The sequence below is a fragment of the Chrysemys picta genome, chromosome 8 (assembly GCF_011386835.1).
Source record: "Chrysemys picta bellii isolate R12L10 chromosome 8, ASM1138683v2, whole genome shotgun sequence".
In the NCBI taxonomy this organism is placed as follows: Eukaryota; Metazoa; Chordata; order Testudines; family Emydidae; genus Chrysemys; species Chrysemys picta.
The window spans coordinates 15,373,150-15,394,368 of record NC_088798.1 but is presented as its reverse complement, the minus strand read 5'-3'; the positions used below and the strand labels follow the sequence as shown (position 1 = coordinate 15,394,368).

The 21,219-nt window shown below is 43.4% G+C and overlaps 1 protein-coding gene and 1 long non-coding RNA gene across 2 annotated transcripts in view; one reads left to right on the top strand and one right to left on the bottom strand.

Moving 5' to 3' along the window:
• Nucleotides 1-21,219, bottom strand: part of FGGY (FGGY carbohydrate kinase domain containing) — a 197,314-nt gene that overhangs the window by 160,333 nt on the left and 15,762 nt on the right. Inside the window, 2 exon segments of the mRNA XM_065553922.1 lie at nt 6,030-6,118; nt 20,076-20,227. Coding sequence (XP_065409994.1) covers nt 6,030-6,118; nt 20,076-20,227 — 241 coding nt within the window.
• On the top strand, nt 581-20,081 carry LOC135972981 (uncharacterized). Its single transcript, XR_010589616.1, has 3 exons — nt 581-998; nt 14,753-15,127; nt 19,213-20,081. It is a non-coding gene; the product is annotated as an uncharacterized LOC135972981 (long non-coding RNA).

Genomic DNA, 21,219 nt, shown 5'->3' with positions numbered 1-21,219 from the left:
AGGCCCATTGTACTAGACACTGATCACAGAAAGACTATCCCAGCTGCAAAGAACTCACAATTTCTTATCCAACAAAAGACGACAGGCAGATGAAACAAAGAGATGGGAGAGCACCAGGTAACAGTAAGAAGACTATGGTTAGTGCAGTAAGCAGTGATCACAGCAAACCACCAGCCTACCTACAGTCTAGCGTTTTGTGGAAAATCACAGCAGCGGTGAGTTTTAAGGAGTGATTGGAAGGAAGACACAATAAGAGGCTTTAACCCATAAGGGCAGCTTTGTCATCTCGTTATCCTGGTTTCCATCAATCTTCCTTACTACTGCAGCAGCAGTTGTTACCAAACACTTGGATCCATCAGGTATTACAAGCAGGATGGCTGCAGACACAGTGTAACCCTTGCAATTTAATCGGATCATTTGTTTCCCCAAGAGACTTAAGGATTAGTCAGCATGACAGTGAAGTTTTCCTTTTAAGTCTGGGGGAAGAGTGTGCTGTTCTTTCCCATCTGCTCTCCCAAGCTGCAGAAGGCTGAAGGTTAAGTGATCACGTTACAAAAAAACAAACAAACAAAAAAGCCACAAGGGATAGAAATATTTTCTTTAAAAACTTTCTGCCAACACTATCCAAGAAGAGGATGAGTGGCCCAACTCTTGTACCCCTAAACTGGCGACATGACTGTCATTAAGAGAGATGACCGCTGGCTCAACATACTAAACGCCGGTGACTTGATCCTCCTACTTTCAAAGCTGTTAGTCTTATCCTAGCGGGGTCAGGTTAAGATTGAATTACAGCACAAGCAGCTAGTTTCTGGGTCTGAATGTGCCAGACAGGGAGGACTGTTGTTCCTCAGAGGACGAGAACATTAAAAAAAAAAAAAAAGGAGGATCTCTTTTACACAGAGTGTGACTGCCAACACTGAAAGTAGGAGGGAGGAAGAAGGCCCAGGAGTATTGTAACTTGATGCATCACTGCTATGGATTTCTCTCCTTTTAACAAGGTAAAAAATAGCTTTTTTAACACCCACCCCCCCCGTTTGAAACCGTCTCCCTCCTTTAACAATGATCTGGAAATGCCGTGTTTCAAGAATTTCCCTGTGTTAGAGTTACACACAATGTTCAGAAAATACACGGAGTGCACTCTCTTTAGCTTCCCAAGTCTTCACCGCGCTGAGAACATTTCACGTTTTACTCATGTATTTTTTTAAAGTATTAATCATCTGGCCCCGTGGCCTAGCTGTAGAGCCCAGTGTGTTTGGGGAAAAGGGGGGTTGATTCCCACTCTGCTCTCTTACTCACCACGTTGTCAGGGAGTGAAGTACTACAGAGGGCACTCATACCCCAATGAAAAATAGCTCAAAATTAGCCTCTCCAGCTTGCTAGGTAGAATCACTGGAAGACTTCAAGGACTTATAGCCAGGTAAGGGGGTAGCAACAGGCACATATCCTCTGTGCACCCAGGAGCTCTAGGAGGAATCCCGTCTCACGGTGTTGTCTATGGGGTGGCGGGTCCTGCCCTATGCCACACTCACGGACAGGGACAATGCAAGGGAGGGGCAGGAATGGTCACATGCCCCTCCCTAGACGCCTGGGGGGGCACATTCCAGAGGGGGGAGGGGAGTTAGAGCTGTGCTCAGGTACGTGCCTCAGGTCAGGAGGAGAGTGCCTGGCCTGTGCTCTGGCAGCTGCTTGCCCTGCCCTGGTGAGCTTCTTTCTTGCATCAAGGGGGCAAAATGGGAGGGAAGAAGGTGGGGCTGCTGGGGATGCTGGGAATGATCGTGGGGGATCATGGGGGGTCAGCATAGGCCAGGGCTGGGAGTCGGAGGTGGATGGGGAACGGGGTGGCTGCAGCAAGGAAACAGCCATGTGGGCCTGGATTAGGGTTACCATAGTTCAATACTGCAAAAAGAGGACACTCCACAGGGCCCCCGCCCCGCCCCAACTCCGCCCCTTCCCCAAAGTCCCCGCCCCAACTCCGCCCCCTCCCCTGAGCACCCCGCATTCCCCCTCCTCCCTCCCGCCCCCCGGCTGCTGCTGCGCTGGGGAAGTTGCTTCGGACCCCGCCGGGGTGGAGAGCGGTGGGAGCCGGGAAAGTTGGAGCCCGGGAGGAGGCGGCTGCGCGCTCGGATGCCGCCCGCCGCCTCTGTGCCCCTGCAGATCGGGGGAGTTGTTAGTTTTGCTGCAGCCACTCCACTCGCACTCGGGGTCCCCCGAGCGTCTTTTGCCCGAGTGCAAGTGGCTGCAGCAAAACTAACAACTCCCCCAATCTGCGGGAGCACAGAGGCGGCGGGCGGCATCCGAGTGCACAGCCACCTCCTCCCCGGGCTCCAGCTGCTGCTGCGCTGGGGAAGTTGCTTCGGCCCCGACATGCGGTGGAGAGCGGCAGGAGCCGGGAAAGTTGGAGCCCGGGAAAGAGGCGGTCCCCTTACCATGCCTCCCTATTTTCCCGGACACGTTCGGCTTTTTGGAAATTCCTCTTGGACGGGGATTTGAGGACCAAAAAGCCGGACATGTCCGGGAAAATCCAGACGTATGGTAACCCTAGCCTGGATGGATGGGCATCTGGTATTTTTTTAAAGATTGAAACAAAGAGAAGCACCGAAGACCTCTCTGGCTTGTAGGAAAAGAGTGGGGTAGAGTCTTTGTATATAGTGGTAGCCCAGGGGTGAATGCTTTCCCACTCACTCCATTGCCCTCCCAGAATTCCAGGTCAGAATTAAAATACCCTGGATTTCCTCCCTCACATGATAAATCCCTTAGGATTAATTATGGTAGGACCACAATTCCCAGGGATTTTCTGTTCAGGCCATCGTGTCTGCAGCCAAGTGAACTTCACCTTGCTAAGGCCCCTACTATTGGGGTTGACAAGAGCAGCTCAAGGCCATGGGCCAGCTGAGTTCTCTGGGCTGGGGTGTAACTGCTTGAGCTCTCTGGTTGGATGCTCAAGTGGTTTGAACTGGGTCTTTCTAACATGCCCAGTGCCCCTTCCTTGTTTCCTTGCCCCTCTTCTGAATGGGAAGGTCTAAACTGGGGAAATAGGCAGTGTTTAAAAACGTGTTTCCTAACGTGCTTGAACTACCACGTTTTTCAATACAACCTATTTCCTAGTCTAGACAGGGTTGGCCAATGTCATAGCCCCACATTCCATTCTTCACTCAGGTATAGGCTTTAAAGAGGGAAATTGCTCTATTGTATAGTAAGCAGGGCTGTGGGTGTGTTTTCCAGCAATGCGTCTTTTGGTTTTCATTATTCACCTTCTCTCATAGCCTTGAGACAGAAGCAGTTACTGACTGTAGGGTCCTCTGAGAGCCACAAACCCCTCTCCTGTTTTTGCTGAGAGTGTGATTTGTAGCTAATGCTGGAAGAGCTGTACAGCATGTTTAGCTGACGGCCTCTTTTCATGTTCCATTCTATATGCATCCGAAGAAGTGGGCTGTAGTCCACGAAAGCTTATGCTCTAATAAATTGGAAATATAGAAAGTAGCACTGATGGCAATGGTTTCACTGAAAAGTGTTTGCCAAGAAAGGATAAGGACAAAATGTTGTTAGCTGCTTTCTCCCACCAAGTGCAAAGTACACAGCAGGTATGCAGTGATCCTGAGTGTCACCTTACTGCATCCATCCCTGCAGTGGCTGAATGTTACATTCTATCACAATACGTGGATACCTAATAGGGGCTTATAAATTAGAAGCTGTGAAAATACTGTATACAGAGTGGGGTATTAGAAGGTATGCTGTATTGTATACACTGGTGGGTTGGAAGGTATGGCATATTGTGTACAGTGGGGTATGGGAAGGTATGCTATACTGGATTGCATACAGTGAGATATTGAAAGGTATGGCATATTGTTGCACTTTGAAAGCTAGGGGTATAATTAATCTGTTGCAATTCCCCGGACTCCAGTGAAATTACACCAGGGGTAAAATTGGCCTTCTGCATCTACTGTGCTGGAAACCACTGCGTGGCATAAGGGAAAGCAAAGGCTTCTCAGAGGCAAGGAGGAGACAGAGCATGTGAGGTGAGGGAAGGGGAGGAGGCAGAGCTAAGCTCTGATATACCCAGTTCTCAGCTGGCTTAAGGTCCTTGGGGGATCTTTCTACTGGGCACAGTGGAGAATTAAGCCCAAATCAGTGAAATAAGCATCTTGGCCTGGTATCCCCATTTATATAGCTGTTGTTACAGGAAAACAGTCTCTTACATTTTAAAATAAGTGATACAGAAGTAACGCTGGATCAGCTGTCTCATTGGTTTGATGGGGATATAGCAGCTCGAGAGCATAACATTCTCATTCACTTTAGCAGGGTTCAAACCAGCTAGATAGCAAATCAATGACACATTTTTGTGCACCGTCTGAGCAAGACCTTGCTAATTTGCTTCTAAGTCCCCATTCTATTGTCCAAATTGCACCACCATAATCTTTAAATTGTGCCCCCTTACTATCAGCAGTTACTAGTCGCCTATGCTCACGGATGTGCCTATAAAGCACAACTAATCTTTAGCATTCTGTGAGCAGATGCAAAAGAACAGTAGTATCTCCCTTCATCCAGTCTTCAGCCAGAAAGTCGGTGGCCAGAAGTGAAAGTCATGCATACTTTCACAAGGCATTGCCATGCATGATATCCTTGTTTGGAACCTTGGGATTCATGCTCTTGACACTAGTGTAGGTCAGACATGCTGTGGGGCAGCTGAGAGGGAAACTTCAGACTACAAGCTCTTTGGAGCTGGGACAGTCTTTTTGTTGAGTGTTTGTACAGCTAAATGGGGTCCTAGCCTATGACTGGAGCTCATGGGAGCTACCGCATGACAAGTAACAACAATACTAAGTAAGTTCTTACAATAAATAATACTTTTGGCCAGGAGTTGGTTGGTTTGTTTTAAACAAACCCGGTACTGGTCCACTCATGGAAATGGAATTATTGACAACTGGCAGCTATTTAAATGGATAGACAGAAAGTCCTAACCTGAACACAAAAGGGTAGGGGGCAAGGGAGACCTGTCCTATATTCCTGGGGAGGGTCAGGGTACACCTATGCTGCAAAAAAAAGACCGGGGGCAGTGAGTCTCAGAGCCTGGATCAGGTTCACACTATGGGGATAAAAACGTTCTGACGTTCTGGTTTGGGCTGGAGCCCGGGCTCAGACTCTCCCCCAAACCGGATTTCAGAGCCCGGAGTACAGCCTGAGTCAGAACATCTACACTGGTATTTTTAGGCCTATAGCACAAGCCCGAGTCAGTTGACCAAGGCTCCAAGACTCACTGTGGTGGGTCTTTTTTTTGCAGTGTAGACATACGTTTAAACTATGCCAGGCTTGATTGTCCTCTTACACTAGTTTTACACAGTTACAACTCCACTGACTTCAGTGGAGATATTCTTGACTTGTACCACCCTGAAAGTAGAATCACGCCATATGTATTTTTTAAATAGCTAGTATTGTATCTTACTAAACTTTCAAAAGTACTTGTACATCTGTGGTGTTATTCTCTCTTTAATCAGGATTTTAAATAATTTTCTCAAGGCAACACTATTAATTGCTCCCTACGATATACATAACACACTCAGATATTTGAGGTTAAAGTATGTGCTTTTCTGGGATGTTTTTTGGGAGTGATTTTATACCCATTGTTCATTTTTAACAAGATTTATTAGATCTCACACACTCAAAAAAATGTTTTGTTTGGGGGGTTTTTTGGTCAAAAACTGCAGCAATTTCATTTGTCAGTGAAAAAACATTTCAATGGACTACAACTTGAAATAGGTAAAGCAATCTTGCTTATGTTCCAAAAATGGAGCACGAGATCAATTAACTGATGGCTGTAGCAACATACTGTATCAGAGGATTACAGCGCTCGCAGGAACGACTGTGTTCAGGAATGTACACTGGAAGTAGGAGATAGATTCAAGATGTTTTTGAATAGGCTAAATCACATACAGATGTACATGCAGCATGTCCAGTCAAAATGATTTAAGGCAGAAACATGCACAGGAAAAATAGATGAAGAAAAACAAATCATGCAGTTATAATTAACATACCTTGCAGTGACACCTGTTGCTTTCCATGATAAGAAATCTGGAAGATCAAAGAAGTAGCCTGCCTTTTCCCAGCAAGACTCTCTCAAGTTCTGACAAAATTTAAAAAGAGATAGACATGAGTTGCAATCATGGTCTGCCTTCATTTTTAAAAACAAATTCCAAGTCAGCTGCCAGTTACCTAAAAAAAAAAAAACCACAACAATATTTTTTCCTAATGTAAAACTCTGAGCATGTCGCTCTTCAACCTGTGACTACTCCACTGACTTTAAAATGATTTACTGGCTACAGTGTTGGGTCTTTCCATTTGCCGGATGGTGCAAATGAGAACACAGTTTTCCCAAATGTGGGTTTACAGAGGCATCCTTTTCAAAATGACAGTGTGGAGCCTTCACCTGCTAAAATTAACAGCAATTTCCACTTTGGAGCTCCACTATATCAGTCTCCTTTTAAGTTCAAAATGCAAGAAGAAAAATAAAATAAATCAAGTGCAATAACCAAGGCAAATTCTAGCAAATATTCTTAGCAGGAGTGTGGTCCCTGCAAGCCCAGGACTGTAGCATGGCATTGCCAAATTACTAAAGACCTCCCCACCAGGCTGGATAGTCTACAGAGAACCCCAAACTGTAGTCTGTGGAGCACTCGTGGTCCACAGGCTGCTCTCTTTGTTACCAGCTTCTAAATTTAAGACGACGACGGCTAAAATTAACAAAATATTTTCTCAATATTACTTTTCCATGTAAGCAATCATTGTACTTGCCATCAAGATGTCAAATGATAAAGAATGGGAGAGGATGTGGTCTGGACAATTGTGAATCGGAAGGGAGTTTTCTCAAGAGTTGTTCTCTATTAAGATGTGGTATATACTATGAAAAAAGTGCAAGAATCACTGGCCTACAATATATAATGGTCCTGACGAGCGGCCACTTATCAATCTATCAAATTCTAAGTAACACAGTAACAAAACCATTACCATAACTTACTGCTGCCAAACCCAAGTGTTCAAAAATCATGAGTCAGGCCTTCAAAAATTGTGAGTTGGCTTTAAACAACAACAAAAAATCCCACAAGACTTTATTTTTTTTAAATTAAATTGTGGGTCTTTTTGTTTGCTTCTTTCTTTTTGAGCCTTTTTTTCTAAAAAACAGGAGGTCTTGAAAATTACTTTTTTTTTTTTTTAATGACAGCTGAGATTCTCATGTAATTACATGACTCCCGGAACTGGGACTGTATGTAAAATATTAATTATTAGGAGAGTCACAATAAAATCATGAGAGTTGGAGAAAGTGATAATGATGAAGAAATAGTCATATGCAGGTAGACTTGGAGGCTTAGGGTGCTGTAGGTTGGACAGAGGTGCTTTGGCAGAGCTGTGTGGAGATGTTTCAGAAAATTTACCTTCATTATGCTTAACTTTTAGGAGTGCCATGCGCCTTCAAAAATGTAGTAAAGCATAAGTACCAATGGTAATAAATATAATTACCATTTTATTATTTATATTACAGTAGCTTCCAGCTTCCCCAACCAGGATCAGGACCCAATTGTGGTAGGCATGTACAAGTATAGTAAAAGTCCCTGTTCCAGAGAGCTTATACTCTAAATAAATATAAAAGGTACTTCCAGTTTAACTAACTTTGTGTTCATGTTCAGCACAGCACAGTATTATAATCTTTTGACTCCATTTGTTATGTGATTGCAAATTTAAAATCTCAAAAAGTTACTGGGGTTGAGTCTGTAAGGCCAATAATATAGGAAAATGTCATTTCAGAAACTAAGATGTAGCCAGGTAAACAAGGAAAACAAGAGCATCATTTTGGTTTTGATTCATCCAAAGAATCCATCTCCATGTTCTCTGAGGTTTCAACCCTTTAGAGGTCTCAGAAAGTACTATACTCCTATCAAGGCCTGAAAACAAAAGCTTCAATCACAGCCTTCAATCATAAAAAGCACTAGTGTTGGATGCCTATTTCAGACCACTTTCCTCCCAGACATGTACGGCTGCTAGTCATTAACTGTGCATTTCCCTCCGTGGCTAGAATTTGGACCTTTATATTTTAATTCAAAAGGCTACTCAGCCTGGCTGTTTTGACAATATAAACCCTGAGCTACTGGTAAAAGTAGGATTTCTGTCTGGTAATCTTGTGTTTATGAAAATAGACACCAGGCTAGGATTAATCATGTAACTCAAACAAACCCAGCTATTCAGCAAAGAGAGTCACTGAATCCTGATTTCATTATTTCATGAATCCCCAAAAAGTTACAAGTTAGCAACCCTATGGTATGGTGTTTCATGGGTGTCCAAATGATTCATCCTTTGTCATGTTGATGCTATGTCATTACTAGCTAGCACGGACAAAAATCATATCATGCCCTGATGCATTTTTCAAATGAGTATAAACATCTCCATATTCTCTACACTTGTTGAAGTTCACGATTTGATTTTCACTCCCAGTCAAGGAATCCACAACCACATTAAAAGCATCGTGGAAAAGTCCCAAGTACATTCTCAATGCCATATTCATATCCTGCGACTCATCCTCCAAACTCACGTTTAAAGAAAATAAATTCAGTCCCTGTGTTTTCCTGGGGCTCCTCTAAACTCTCCTCCACTCATTTTTCCTTTCTTCATGCCCAAACTATAAACCACAGTTAATCCTCTTTCTGAGACTGTCACCGAGGAGCCTATAAACACCATTCCTGAAACAGCTTGGGGTGACACATTTGAACAATATGAAGCTATCTCCTCCCTTGGGTGTTTACCTTGCTGCCTCTGCAGCATTCTTAGCACCCTATGGGACCGGTTGGGGGGAGAGGGGGGGAAACAGATCAAACCTAGCTCTTTGGTACAGCAATACTGCACTGCCACTGTGTCTACACACCCACTTCCGTCTTTGAAACAAGAGTCTCTTTCTTTAAAAAATAGTTTTTCAAATGGAAAATGATGGACTGATATCGGTGGCAGTAAAGACTACAGTCCACTATTTGTCCATAGAACAAGTGTAATAGTCAAAGCTTCCTCACATTGCCTTGCCAGCGTGCTTCAGCCTTGACTTGGAGGGTTTGCTTGTCAGGGTGCGTGGATAGTTCTGAATTGAGTTAATTTGTCCCTGGTGAATGTTTGCTTTTTAATGCTGATGAGTATGTTATGCTTAAGTATTAAGTGAGCATCAAGGGACCTAGAGCTCTCAAAGGGGCATCTTTTTTACTATTACTTAAGCCTAAAATCAATAAAATAGGCTACCAAACACTTACTGGATGGCACTGACTCTGAGCCATTACCAATATGGTTAGCATTTGAAACAGTGATCTAGTGGTGAAAGGCTTTATATCTCATATCCCATTACCGCCCACCTGCGTCATTAGAACCCCAATGGCCCCGGGATTGATTAGAGGTGGGCCAGAAGCAAAAATCCCAGGTTCAAACCAGGATATCGATCTAAATTCCTTGGCTGCCCATCATCTCTAAAAGTGGGCTGTATCAAAGGCCCAACTTCAAACATCTAAACTTGGAATGCGTGAAATCGAGGTTTTAAATCAGAACTCAGTGACTTGAGCACGCCCTTACTGTACATGAAGTTGGCTTACTTTCTGGCAAAGCCAGAAAGCTTTTCAGCCACCTAAAACAGAGAGAACAAAAAAAGCCATCTGTAAAAACAGCGACTCAGAGAACATGGATCAAGGAGCCATTGCCCTGCGACCACCAGCATATCAGCCATTTGCCTTCCCTCCATGACCAACAAGCATGGTTTTAATGGTTCGTTGCTGTGCATTCCCTTCTCCATTTGGCTGGTTATTGCAAGCAAAGGGTGGACAGAAGGAATAATAGTCTAAAAAGGAAGAACTGAACAGTAACATATAGTGAGATCCTTGGGCAATCCGCCAGAAAAAGTAAAAGAAGAATGATTCAAGAACCATCAGTCTTTGGTTATTAATTGCAAAGGAATTATACCCTGGCAGTTTGCTCTATGAGGTGATTCTTGCTAAAGGGAGGATCTTCTTTGCCTGTATTCCCCATACAATAAATGAGGTGTGAAAAACACCTTAGAATAGATGCATTTCATTTGGACACAATTACAAAAGCAACACTTACTCCCAATCCTCCCCGGCCCTGAACCAGAATATGCTACAGCACCACTGATTTAATTGGGCGAATATTTTTTAGAAATAATTTAAACGAAATGTCATTAATCTAAAGAAAAACATGCCAACCGTCCTTTGGTTTTTGGCACAGTCCACAGCAAAATATTCCAGGCAGAAATTAATACATTTTCTTCTGCTACCTCTGAAAAGAATAAATGCATAATACAAAAATTCTGGAGCCGGACAAACATTGCAAACAAATTTCACTCCAACTTTTACATTAATTTGTTTTGTTCATGCTCACTTTTTTGTTTTCTTCACTTCCACAAACATTTATTCTGTTGAGTTTTTCTGACATAAATATTTGCAGCAAGCGAAATTCAAAGTTGCATGCGTAAGTATTCATAGAAACCAAATTTTAAATTCTCATGCATGCATATCCATCCCAAAAGTACTTGGGCACTCATCCGATCAGGGAACAGAAACAATACCATGCAATTTAGCTGACCAAGCACAACTAACTGACACAGCCTGAATAGTGAAACCTCACAGAGTACTGTTTGTGACCACTGCAGAGTTAAATAATGCAAGAACATTTGTCAAATATTTTTGAATAATAAGTAAATGTGAAGAAAGAATCTGTTTTCAGACTGTCTGCAAGCAGAAGAAGAGGCTGATTTTAACCTTTAATGTGAATTGGGAATATAATCCAGGAATATTTATAGTACTTCCAATGAGGTTTACATTTAGAGTTATCTCACTGACCTAATCAAAAAATTTTTTGCCTTGTTTATCCATCATCTAAAAAAGCATTCCTGTATATTTCTGGAGAAGAAAAATACTCTTTCTTCCCATTTTTATCTCATCCCTAATGCTCACAGCAAGCAAATTTCAAAGTCAAGTATGCAATTATTTATGGAAACCAAATTTTAAAAATCACATGGCAACCCTAGAGACTGAACTCTTGTTTACAACAGAACAGGTGCTGCACAGGCAAGAAACAAGCGAAGTGCCCCACAATCCCCTACGAATTTGCTTTCACCATGTTCTACCAAGGCCACTCTATGGGTTTGGAGTAGTTCAGTCTGATTGCCCATTCATTCCTTGGCCAGCCAGCTGAGACTCAAACAAAGGTTCCATTTCATCCCTTATGTGGTGTCGGTTTTGTGACATGGACACCTGCTTGCTGGGAACTTGATCAAGACCCCCCCACAAATAATTCCACACAGACTACCAGCCATCAGATGGTGAAGTCATTCAGTTACTACTAAAATAGACTGCATCTGAACCTGTGATCTAGAAGTGAGAGGTCCTATACTGCAGACTCACCCAGAGCCTCAATGATTCAACCTTTTGTTAATCCTTTTTCTTCTTTTCCCCTTTTTCTTTGTTCCAAGTGAAAGTGTGGAATACAGTAGGAGGGAGAGCATGGGCCCTGAAGACTCTGAATATGAGAATGGAAGTTTGAGAGGAAAACAAATCCCATAAAATAAAAGAAAGCAAAAAAAGAGCGAGTAAAAAGGAGATGAGCCACTTATGATTTGGAGGGGAAAATACAACATAACCCTAGAAACAGCAACCCTGAAAGTAATAGGAAACCAGCAAGAAGTAAGGATCATCATCTACTTCCCAAACTATGAAGTCATCTCATTCCTCTGGGTGAATGAGGTCATCTTCCACTTCTCTTCTGAGTCAGAGACTGGATGTAGAAAAGTTCCATTAGGTCATCTTATCCCCTCCCTCCCCCCACTGCCAACCAATGCAGGATAAATTTGCTAAGGTATTTTTTTGAGTGGTGCTTTTTCTTGTTTAATTTTAAATTACTCAAGTGATAGGACTTCCGCCCCTTCCTTTGGGAAATATAACCACTTAAAAGCTAGCGATATCACTCAAAATTACTTGCTTTGAACTCTTCCTATTCAGGGACATGGGTTTTTTAATTCTACAATAAGGAGGGTGCAGGCCAAGCAACAATAAAGATGTTTGCCACAGATTCCTTTGGAGTCTGCAGACAGGATCTGCTCATATGGTTTCCCAAGGTAGCAGATGGTCAGATTAACATAATAGAAAGGAAAAGGTGAATAATTTGGATTCTTTTATGATATACACAAGGAATCTGCAGTTCATATGCAGTAAGAAGATGGTGGCCCACAACTTGATTCAACATCAAGCTTTAAATCCAACTCTACTCAAACAGTATCTCCTATAAACCAATCTCCTAATTTATCTTCTGAACAAAATAACTTTGCTGACAATTGTGTCCAACTAATTATTCTTTCTGGTACTGGCAGAGCTGCTAATATTTTTGGCCTGGCGATAGAGCAAAAGCTTTGTAATGCAAAGGGTCATGTGTTATATCAGAGATGAATTAGCATCTCCACATGGAACTAAGGAAAAGTCAATAGACCATCCTGAATGTCAATCCATTCAGAAAATCTTCTGTAGTTCTTCCAATACTTCATATTTTTGAGCAGAGGATATAAAGTACCTTTCTCTATATCTTCTTAGAGCTTCCATTTATGCTGCCATAATATAAAAAATGTACTTTGCCACTGAGTTTATGCTTCATTGATTCATTCTTGTGCCAAAGGAGGTCTGATAGAATTCTAAATGGCATAAGAGGTCTGATAAAATGGAAAAATAGTATAGGAGGGCACAATACTATACTGGCTTTAGAGCCCTAATCCTCAACAGACAGCTCTTTGGGAAATACATACTATTATAAAGACATCACCCCTTGCACTGCTAAGCACCAGTGCTTTTGCAGCCTCAGAAAATGTTCCAGTTAAAGCCAAGATTGGTATGTTGCCCAGAGGATGGGGGTATAGCATTCCAGTACACTACCAAACATCACAGACTTGTGCAGGCATGGAAGATGTACATGCTAGGACCAGTGAGTTAGTGTTTTGCTACAGGAATCAGTATTCAGGGCACAGATATTAACAAATGTAACAAAAGAAATGTTGATCTGAACCCGTGATATAACAAAACAGCCTTCCAAGGCTTTCATTGTCTTAGTGCTCTTGACAGCAAAGTTTTTATATATTAACCTTACTTTTTGGAGTTAAAGAATGAATACAAAATCATTTCACTGATTCACCGCACCTTTTAAATATCCTTGCTGTACTGGATATGAATGGGACAGTCTGCATCTCAACCACAGCAGGGTTTGCTTTCCTTTGATATGTTCAGTATTCCCATTCCCAAGCATTCAAAAATCATGAGTCAGGCTCACACAATTATGAGAATGGTTATAAAAATGAGGTTTAAAAACTGTTGACTTCTTTTTATTCCTCTTCAGGAGCTAGAGTGTTTAGGTGTAATGATTTCAAGATTGTACTCCACAACCATAAGGGCTAGAAACTTACTTTATTTTAAAAAATGAAAGATGAGATTCTCACGAATCACAAAGTCAGGATTTGGCACTTTATGAAAAGCAATAACTATTGGGAGAGTTGGCAACACCGTTAATGCTCATAAATACTATCTTAATAGCATGTGGGGGGGGAGGGCATGGGACAACAGTAATAAAAAAACAGAATATATGCCACTGCAGTATTTTTCAAAGACAACTATTTATACCTAGGCCAACCAGAACAGATCATTTCCCTTAATCTCACTTAAACCACATAATAGAATACTTTTTACTTTTTGATTTTGGAGAGTTGTCCAAGTCTGACAGTATTCCAGGATAAAAAAAATTAGGGGTGACATGGGAATGCGCTGGCATCAGTAACAGAAAACACAACCAAAATACAACCTGCAATGGGGCATGAGCTACAGAAATTAGAAGTCGTAAAGAAAATGTTTCCTTATGCTGAAAGTGCAGCCAATAGAAACATTTAACCAATGACTAACCTTATGGATCACCAGCATGTGTTCTGTGCAATGCTATGCTAATATTGGAAGAAAAATGTCTGCAATGAAACAAGAGATTTGATGCAAAGAGTAGCAAATCCTTGTCCCACTCAAGCAGATGTGAGCTTTGCCATTGACCCAATGGGAATAAGATTTGGTCCTTGTATTAGGCTCAGATTATACTTGACCTGTTCCTGGATACAAGGTGTCCCTCTAATGCAGCACCCAAGTAAATGCCAGGCAGATTTGCAGACCATCTGCTCTGGGGAGCACAGGGACTGCTCCTTCCCCATCTTTCTGGAGGTGCCCAACATGCACCACAAAGGGTCAGAGATGGACAAGGAGAACGAGGCAGACATCTCTCTGCCTCCTTATGCACTGCCCAGCGGCCACCATGTGGGGGAATAATTAGCAGCATCTCATAAACGGATGTAGCAACGTGTGAGCAGCATTTGAATGTCCTGGCATTCAAGGAGGCATTCATTCTGCAGAATCCCCAGGGCTGCATGGCTTCACATGGCCCTTATTATTGGATGGAACTTCCCAGCCCTTAGTGAATAATGAACAGAGTTCCACCTTACAGAGATATCCATCTGCTAATACATCAGCTGAAGGAGCTCTGCCGTTGTAAAGAACTTCGGAGACTTGTTCATCTTGCCACCACATTAAAAGAAAGTCCTGTGTTACCTCACTCCAGTGAAGCCCATCCACAGGATTTTAGCATCTAATTTTTCAATAGGTGTCTGACAAAATCATGTGCTAATTATATTCTGTTCTTTCATTGTTAGTGACTGGGTTGTGCCCCAGATGATGTTACACAGAGACAGCATCATCTGGACTGATGTACAGCACCTTGTTTATCCAGCAAATATTCTGAAGACATATGCTTGCTGAGAGAAGGCACTGAGGGAGGACAAAGAATGAGCAGCTAACCACAAGCCATAAACAGCAGACATTAGCACGGTCACAAAGAAACCCAAAGTGGAAAATAAGCCCAGAGAAGGAACAGCAGCGGCCTGAAGTAGAGATGTTTTTGGTGCTTGAATCAAGAGGACAGTTGATGTATTTTATAATTTTAAAGTAAAAAAAAAATCCCTATAAATCCCATTTTACAGAACTAGCCCAAGAACATAGACTGGATTGCAGGAAAGACTTAGATGAAAGTAAGTACTGTATTGTGCTTTCATGCTACTCTTGTCTTTATTTATTTATTTCCCTTTACCCACTCCTATTTTCTTTCTCTCTAACAATAACTTAATTCCATTATTTTGGAAGCATTCGAGATAATCACAGCTGGAGATGAGACACTTAATGGGGTGGGCTGGTGTTCTGAACATTTTTTATCTCAGTGCTTGGCTGGCTGACTGGCTCTCGCTCAGATGGTCAGGGTCTGATTGCCATATGTGGGGTTGGGAAGGAATATTCCTCTAGGTCAGATTGGCAGTGACTTTGGAGTTTGTTTTGCCTTCCTCTACAGCATGGGGCACAGGTTTCTTGCCAAGATCATCTGGGTGTATCTCACTTAATCAATTCCATTGCACAGCCCTCGGGCACTGGTGCACCTTGGTCCCTCCTGTTCTCCACTGATGGCACACAATAATTTTGTCTTCTGAGGGCTGCAATACTTTGGTCTACTTCTGGCCGTTGGGTTTAGTGCGCAGAGGACTGGGTGATGCTGGTGGCCTGTGATATACAGAAGGTCAGACTAGATGATCTGGTGCTCTCTTCTGACCTTAAACTCTATGACTATGGCTGGGTCTACACTATCCGCTGGAATCGGCGGGTAGAAATCGACCTCTCAGGGATCGATTTATCGCGTCCCATCGGGACGCGACAATCGATCCCCGAATCGACGCTCTTACTCCACCAGCGGAGATGGGAGTAAGCGCCGTCGACGGGAAGCCGCAGAGGTCGATTTTGCCACCGTCCCTACAGCGGGGTAAGTCAGCTGCGATACGTCGAATTCAGCTACGCTATTCACATAGGTGAATTTGCGTATCTTAAATCGACCCCCCCCCTGTAGTGTAGATGTAGCTTATGACTCGCTTCTTTATTCATTCTCTCTAACAACAACTTCATTCTCTCCTTTATGTTATTGGTCCTTTCTATGACATCTCAGCCCCCCCCGCGCAACATTGCTGCTGCCCACAGTAGCTCCTGCCTGGAGGCATTTCACCTGTAGGTGGCTGCTCCTCCTTGTTGCCCTTTGTAATGGTGCTCCAGGAGGGTTCAGCTCTCTCGGGGTCGGGAGGGGGGATTTCTCTACCTTTTGGCTGAGACTGCTCCTCTTCCTCAGGGATCTTGGAGGACTCCTCTATTGCAGGGCTGTGATGAGTGGCTCCTTTCTTCCTGCTAAAATCTTCTCCTAACAGCTCCTTTGTTCACTAGCTGTTGGGCCAGGGTGCCCAGCTCTTCCTCCACCACTCTTCCTGAAGGCTCAGATGCCAGCTGCTTCTCTGAGATTCTCACTGCTCCTCCCTCTTGCCTTCTCCTCTGAGGCTCCAGCAGGTTGTGCTGCTTCTCCTTGCAGCTTCCCCCACCAGCAACTGTTGAACTCCTCTGCTCTTTCAGTGAGCTCTGCTGCCAGTCTGCTGCTCCCCTTGGCACTTTCTAGCCCTAGCCTATTGTGGGGCTGCTGGAGGTACTGTCTGTCCTTTTTAACTGCATGGCGTCTCCACTCGGGTTACATATACCAAGTGTCAGGGTGCACCACACACAGCTAAATACCTACTACAGGGGTGGCCAACCGTGGCTCCGGAGCCACATGCGGCTCTTCAGAAGTTAATATGCGGCTCCTTGTATAGGCACCAACTCCGGGGCTGGAGCTATAGGCGCCAACTTTCCAATGTACCGGGGGTGCTCACTGCTCAACCCCTGGCTCTGCCACAGGCCCTGCACCCACTCCACCTCTTCCCGCCCCTGAGCCTGCTGTGCCCTCACTTCTCCCCCTTCCCTCCCCCCCCCCAAGCCTCCTGCACGCCAGGAAACAGCTGATCGGGAGGTGCAAGGAGGGAGAGGGAGGCACTGATCAGCGGGATTGCCGGTGGGCGGGAAGAGCTGGGAGCAGGGGTGGGGAGCTGATCGGCGAGGCTGCTGACGTATTATTGTGGCTCTTTGGCAATGTACATTGGTAAATTCTGGCTCCTTCCAGGCTCAGGTTGGCCACCCCTGCCCTAGTATGTGCCTCAGAATGGCTCTGAAAGGAGGGGAGGAGCATCCAGAGTCCGACAAAGACAGATCATGGGTCCCTGCTAGGATTGGTAGGAATCTTCAATTGCTGAGAAATGGCTACACAATAGAGGAACGGATAGTCAAGATGATTTTAAGGCAATCAACACAGCTACTTAACAGGCCTATGCCTGAAGCTCATCTTGAGGCAGAACCATTCACTGGAGCAAGTGGTAACTTGTAAGGAAAGATTATTTCACACTCCATGGAAGAAAAATAAGCAGCAATGGGGATTTAAAGAAGAAAAATAAACTACTTACAGCTGCAAGAGACTTTAAAGAAATCTTGTTAGTCGTGTATTTGGTGCCATTTAGTACTCATGAAAGTTGGAGACTAAAGGCACTGCTCACAGCCATGCACACACAGGGGGCAGACACTGTGTAAACTTCCTCACACAGTTCTGCCAATACATCTCACTCCTACAATGCCACACCCAGAACAACCCCTTCTGGTCCTCTTCTTAGCAAGGCTCGGGGCCATCTTCTTAAGAACAGACTCTAATTTCGTGCTCATAATGCTCCCAGCGAGGCTACTGACTTACTGTGTGTCCTGTGTGAATTACTTACTGCACAGTTGTACTCTGAAAAGTGTTGCTAAAAAAAGGCACACTGGGGATTCCAAGGCCTGCTGGCCTTCATATGATATTTTCTGAGTTAGGAAGAAAACAAATGCTTTTTCCTAACTACTGGTCTTGCAGACTCACCCTAGGATCTGAAAGCCAAGCTTTGATCTTTTTGGATTGTGCATCATTCCCAGTATAAAATAAAAAACAAACAAACAAACAAAAAAAACCCTGCAATCAGAACTTAATTCTGTTCCGGATACATAAGCTCCATTAGAATCTAACCCTGCCATAGCTGTGTCAGTTTGGAGTACTAACAGGAGTCAAAAAAGAAACCCTTATCTTTAATCAGAAAAGTGGATACGGCTTTGAAACATGCAAAGAGAAGGTTGTTAAGTACCATTGTACAGGTAGTTTCCTGACCTTAACTGCATTTTAGTTTCTCTGTGCCACAGTTTACTCATCTATAAAATATTAATACTTACCTCACTCTGAAGAATATTGTGAGGCTCAATTAATGTTTGTAAAGCACTTGAAGATTTTTTAATCAATAGCACCATATACTGTTATGTGGAAATTATTATTCTTCTAATTTAATGGAAACTGATTTTGCAAAGTTAGGGTATAATTCACACCAATGCAACAGGCCTCCACTCTGGCATCTCCATCAGGCTACAGTGGGTCTTAAGTGGTGCAAAGGATTGCTAGTAGTCCATTGAACAGGGGTGAATTTCACCTTTACTGAGGGCTGGAATGAGCCTTTGCTTCATGCCCCAAACATGCAGTAGTATGTAGCTGTACTACTGCAAACAGCCCTGTGACGGAATTGTGATTCAGTTACAATTTCTCCAATGCTCCCACATTGTGTGTGTGCGCGTGCATGCATGTGTGTATGTGTTAATTTGCATCACCCTTTTACTACGTGCAGAATAGTCCTCACTCGCTGATGTGCTGGGTTGCTTCTTTAAGACTTTCCTAAAGAATAATGCAAATATCAAACTATAAAATGACCAGCTATATGCTACTCATGGCTCAGAAATGGAAAGTATTTAATAGATGGATATGCATGTTTCACTACAGCATCCACAAACATTAATTATCGTCTATTAACATTAATCTGTCAGTATCTGCTTCTGCCAGTTAACTCCCTTGACCTTCCCCAGTCTGCACCTTGTTACTATACGATGTTTCATGTTTATAAGGAGAAGAAACATCAGCTGTTCAAAGCTGACAAAGTAATTTACATTTGGCCTTCATTAAGACTACAGTAAGCATCATTGAGACCAAATGTAAAAGCCAGATTGGTGAAGGTTATGAAAAATTCAAGTGGCAAGCATTTTTCCTTTTATCTGACAGTTATTATTAAGAAGCCATATGTCAACCTACAACACATAAAATTTAAGCATAAGAGACAGCATTAGAATTCTGCATTACGAATATAGTGTCTTCGTCCTACAGATGGGCTACTTACTACAGATGGGACTGAACAGGTTAGGTGCTTTTCTGGAGGCCTGCAAGTGTGTTAAGGATTTTGACTGAGCAATCTCTGTACTAGTGACCAAAGCCATCTTGAATCATTTCACTCCTGGATGCAATAGCTCAGAAGCCATCCTTCTGGCTAGGCAGTTCCATTTTGAGACAATGCTGATTGCAGATCCCGCTCAGAAATATCACGGACACCCCTAGAGAGTAAGTACAACCATGGCATTTGGAGTAGGCAGGGTACACAGGTAATTAAAGCTTCATCTATTTCCAATCCCTATTCATCAGTAAGCCAACTACATATGCCTGTCTTCCTTTTACAAAATGGATAGCCAAAACATCTGACCCTAAAACGGCAATAACAGAGCCACACGACATATTCTAACCTGAAAATATTGAATTACCTCACACAAACAGAAATTTAGAAGCAGTCCATGAAAAAAGGGAAGCTCTTAGGTTGGGATTTTCAAAAGCACTCGAAGTTTGCCTCCCTTAGGCTACGTCTTCACTACCCGCCTGAATCGGCGGGTAGAAATCGATCTCTTGGGGATTGAATTATCGCGTCTCGTCGGGACGCGACAATCGATCCCCGAATCGATGCTTGTACTCCACCAGCGCAGGTAGGAGTAAGTGCCGTCGACGGGGGAGCCGCAGAGGTCGATTTGCCGCCGCCCTCACAGCGGGGTAAGTCGGCTCGGATACGTCGAGCCTCCAGCAGGAGCAGTGTTCGGCCAATGCTGAGTGTTTGTTTGGTTTTTAAAAAGCTCATTCTTAAAATGTTAAGTGTCAAAGATGTTAACCCTCAGCCAGAAATATGTCACAATCTAAAACGTACTCACTTCTTTCATCCACAGCAATTTAGGCGGCTGCATTTCTACAGACATCACTCCCCCAACATAGCTCAAAACACTGTGTTGAGTTCCATTGATTCTGTCCACTTGACTGGCTGCACGATGGTCCATCCACATAATGATATTTCGTTTACATTCCCCTTACCAAAAACAAAAACAAAGGCAGACAAATATTTTAGACTTGGTTAAATTCGTCCTCAATATTATACGTTCTCAGGTGCCAAGCCACTTGGCAACGTCACTTAAGAGTACAGAATTTGAGTACCGCTCTCTGAAATAACACCAGGTGATACTCTTGGCTCCACTGAAGCCAATTTTCAAACATGCTGAGCAACTACAACCCAAATTGAAGTCAATGGGAGCAACGGGTGCTCAGGACCTCTGGAAATCAGGCTGTATAGAACCTTTCACCCCAAGAACTCAAATCACATTACAAAGTGTATGTATTTTATTTATTTACATGTAAAAATATTCAAAAATGCCTACATTCCCTAACATTATTAAAATCCCAGCAACATTAAAGTAGACATTTTACAAGAACTCATGTTTAGAATTCAAAATGACCCTGACAAATTAGAGAATTGGTCTGAAAGCAACGAGATGAAATTCAATAAAGACAAGTGCAAAGTACTTCACTTAGGAAGGGAAACTCAAATGAGTAAAAACAATGAGGAGTCCTTGAGGCACCTTAGACACTAACAAATGTATTTGGGCATAAGCTTTCATGGGCTAAAACCCACTTCATCGGATGCATCAAATGAGTAACTACAAAATGGTGAATAAACAGGCAGGTATTCGTATTGCTGAAAAGGATCTGGGAGTTATAGTGGATCACAAATGAAATATGAGTCAACAATGTGATGCAGCTGCAGGGCCGGCGAACCCATTAGGCGACCTAGGCGGTCGCCTAGGGCACTAACCTTTGGGGGGCGGCGACTGCAGCGGCCGGATCTTCGGCCGCCCCGGTCGTTGTCGGCATTTCGGGGGCGGGACCTTCCACCGCCTCTGTCAGGAGCGGCATTTCGGGGGCAGGCCTTCCGCCGCCTAGGGCGGCAAAAAAACTGGCGGCGCTCCTGTGCAGCTGCGAAAAAGGCTAATTGCATTCTGGGTTGTATTAGTAGGAGTGCCATAT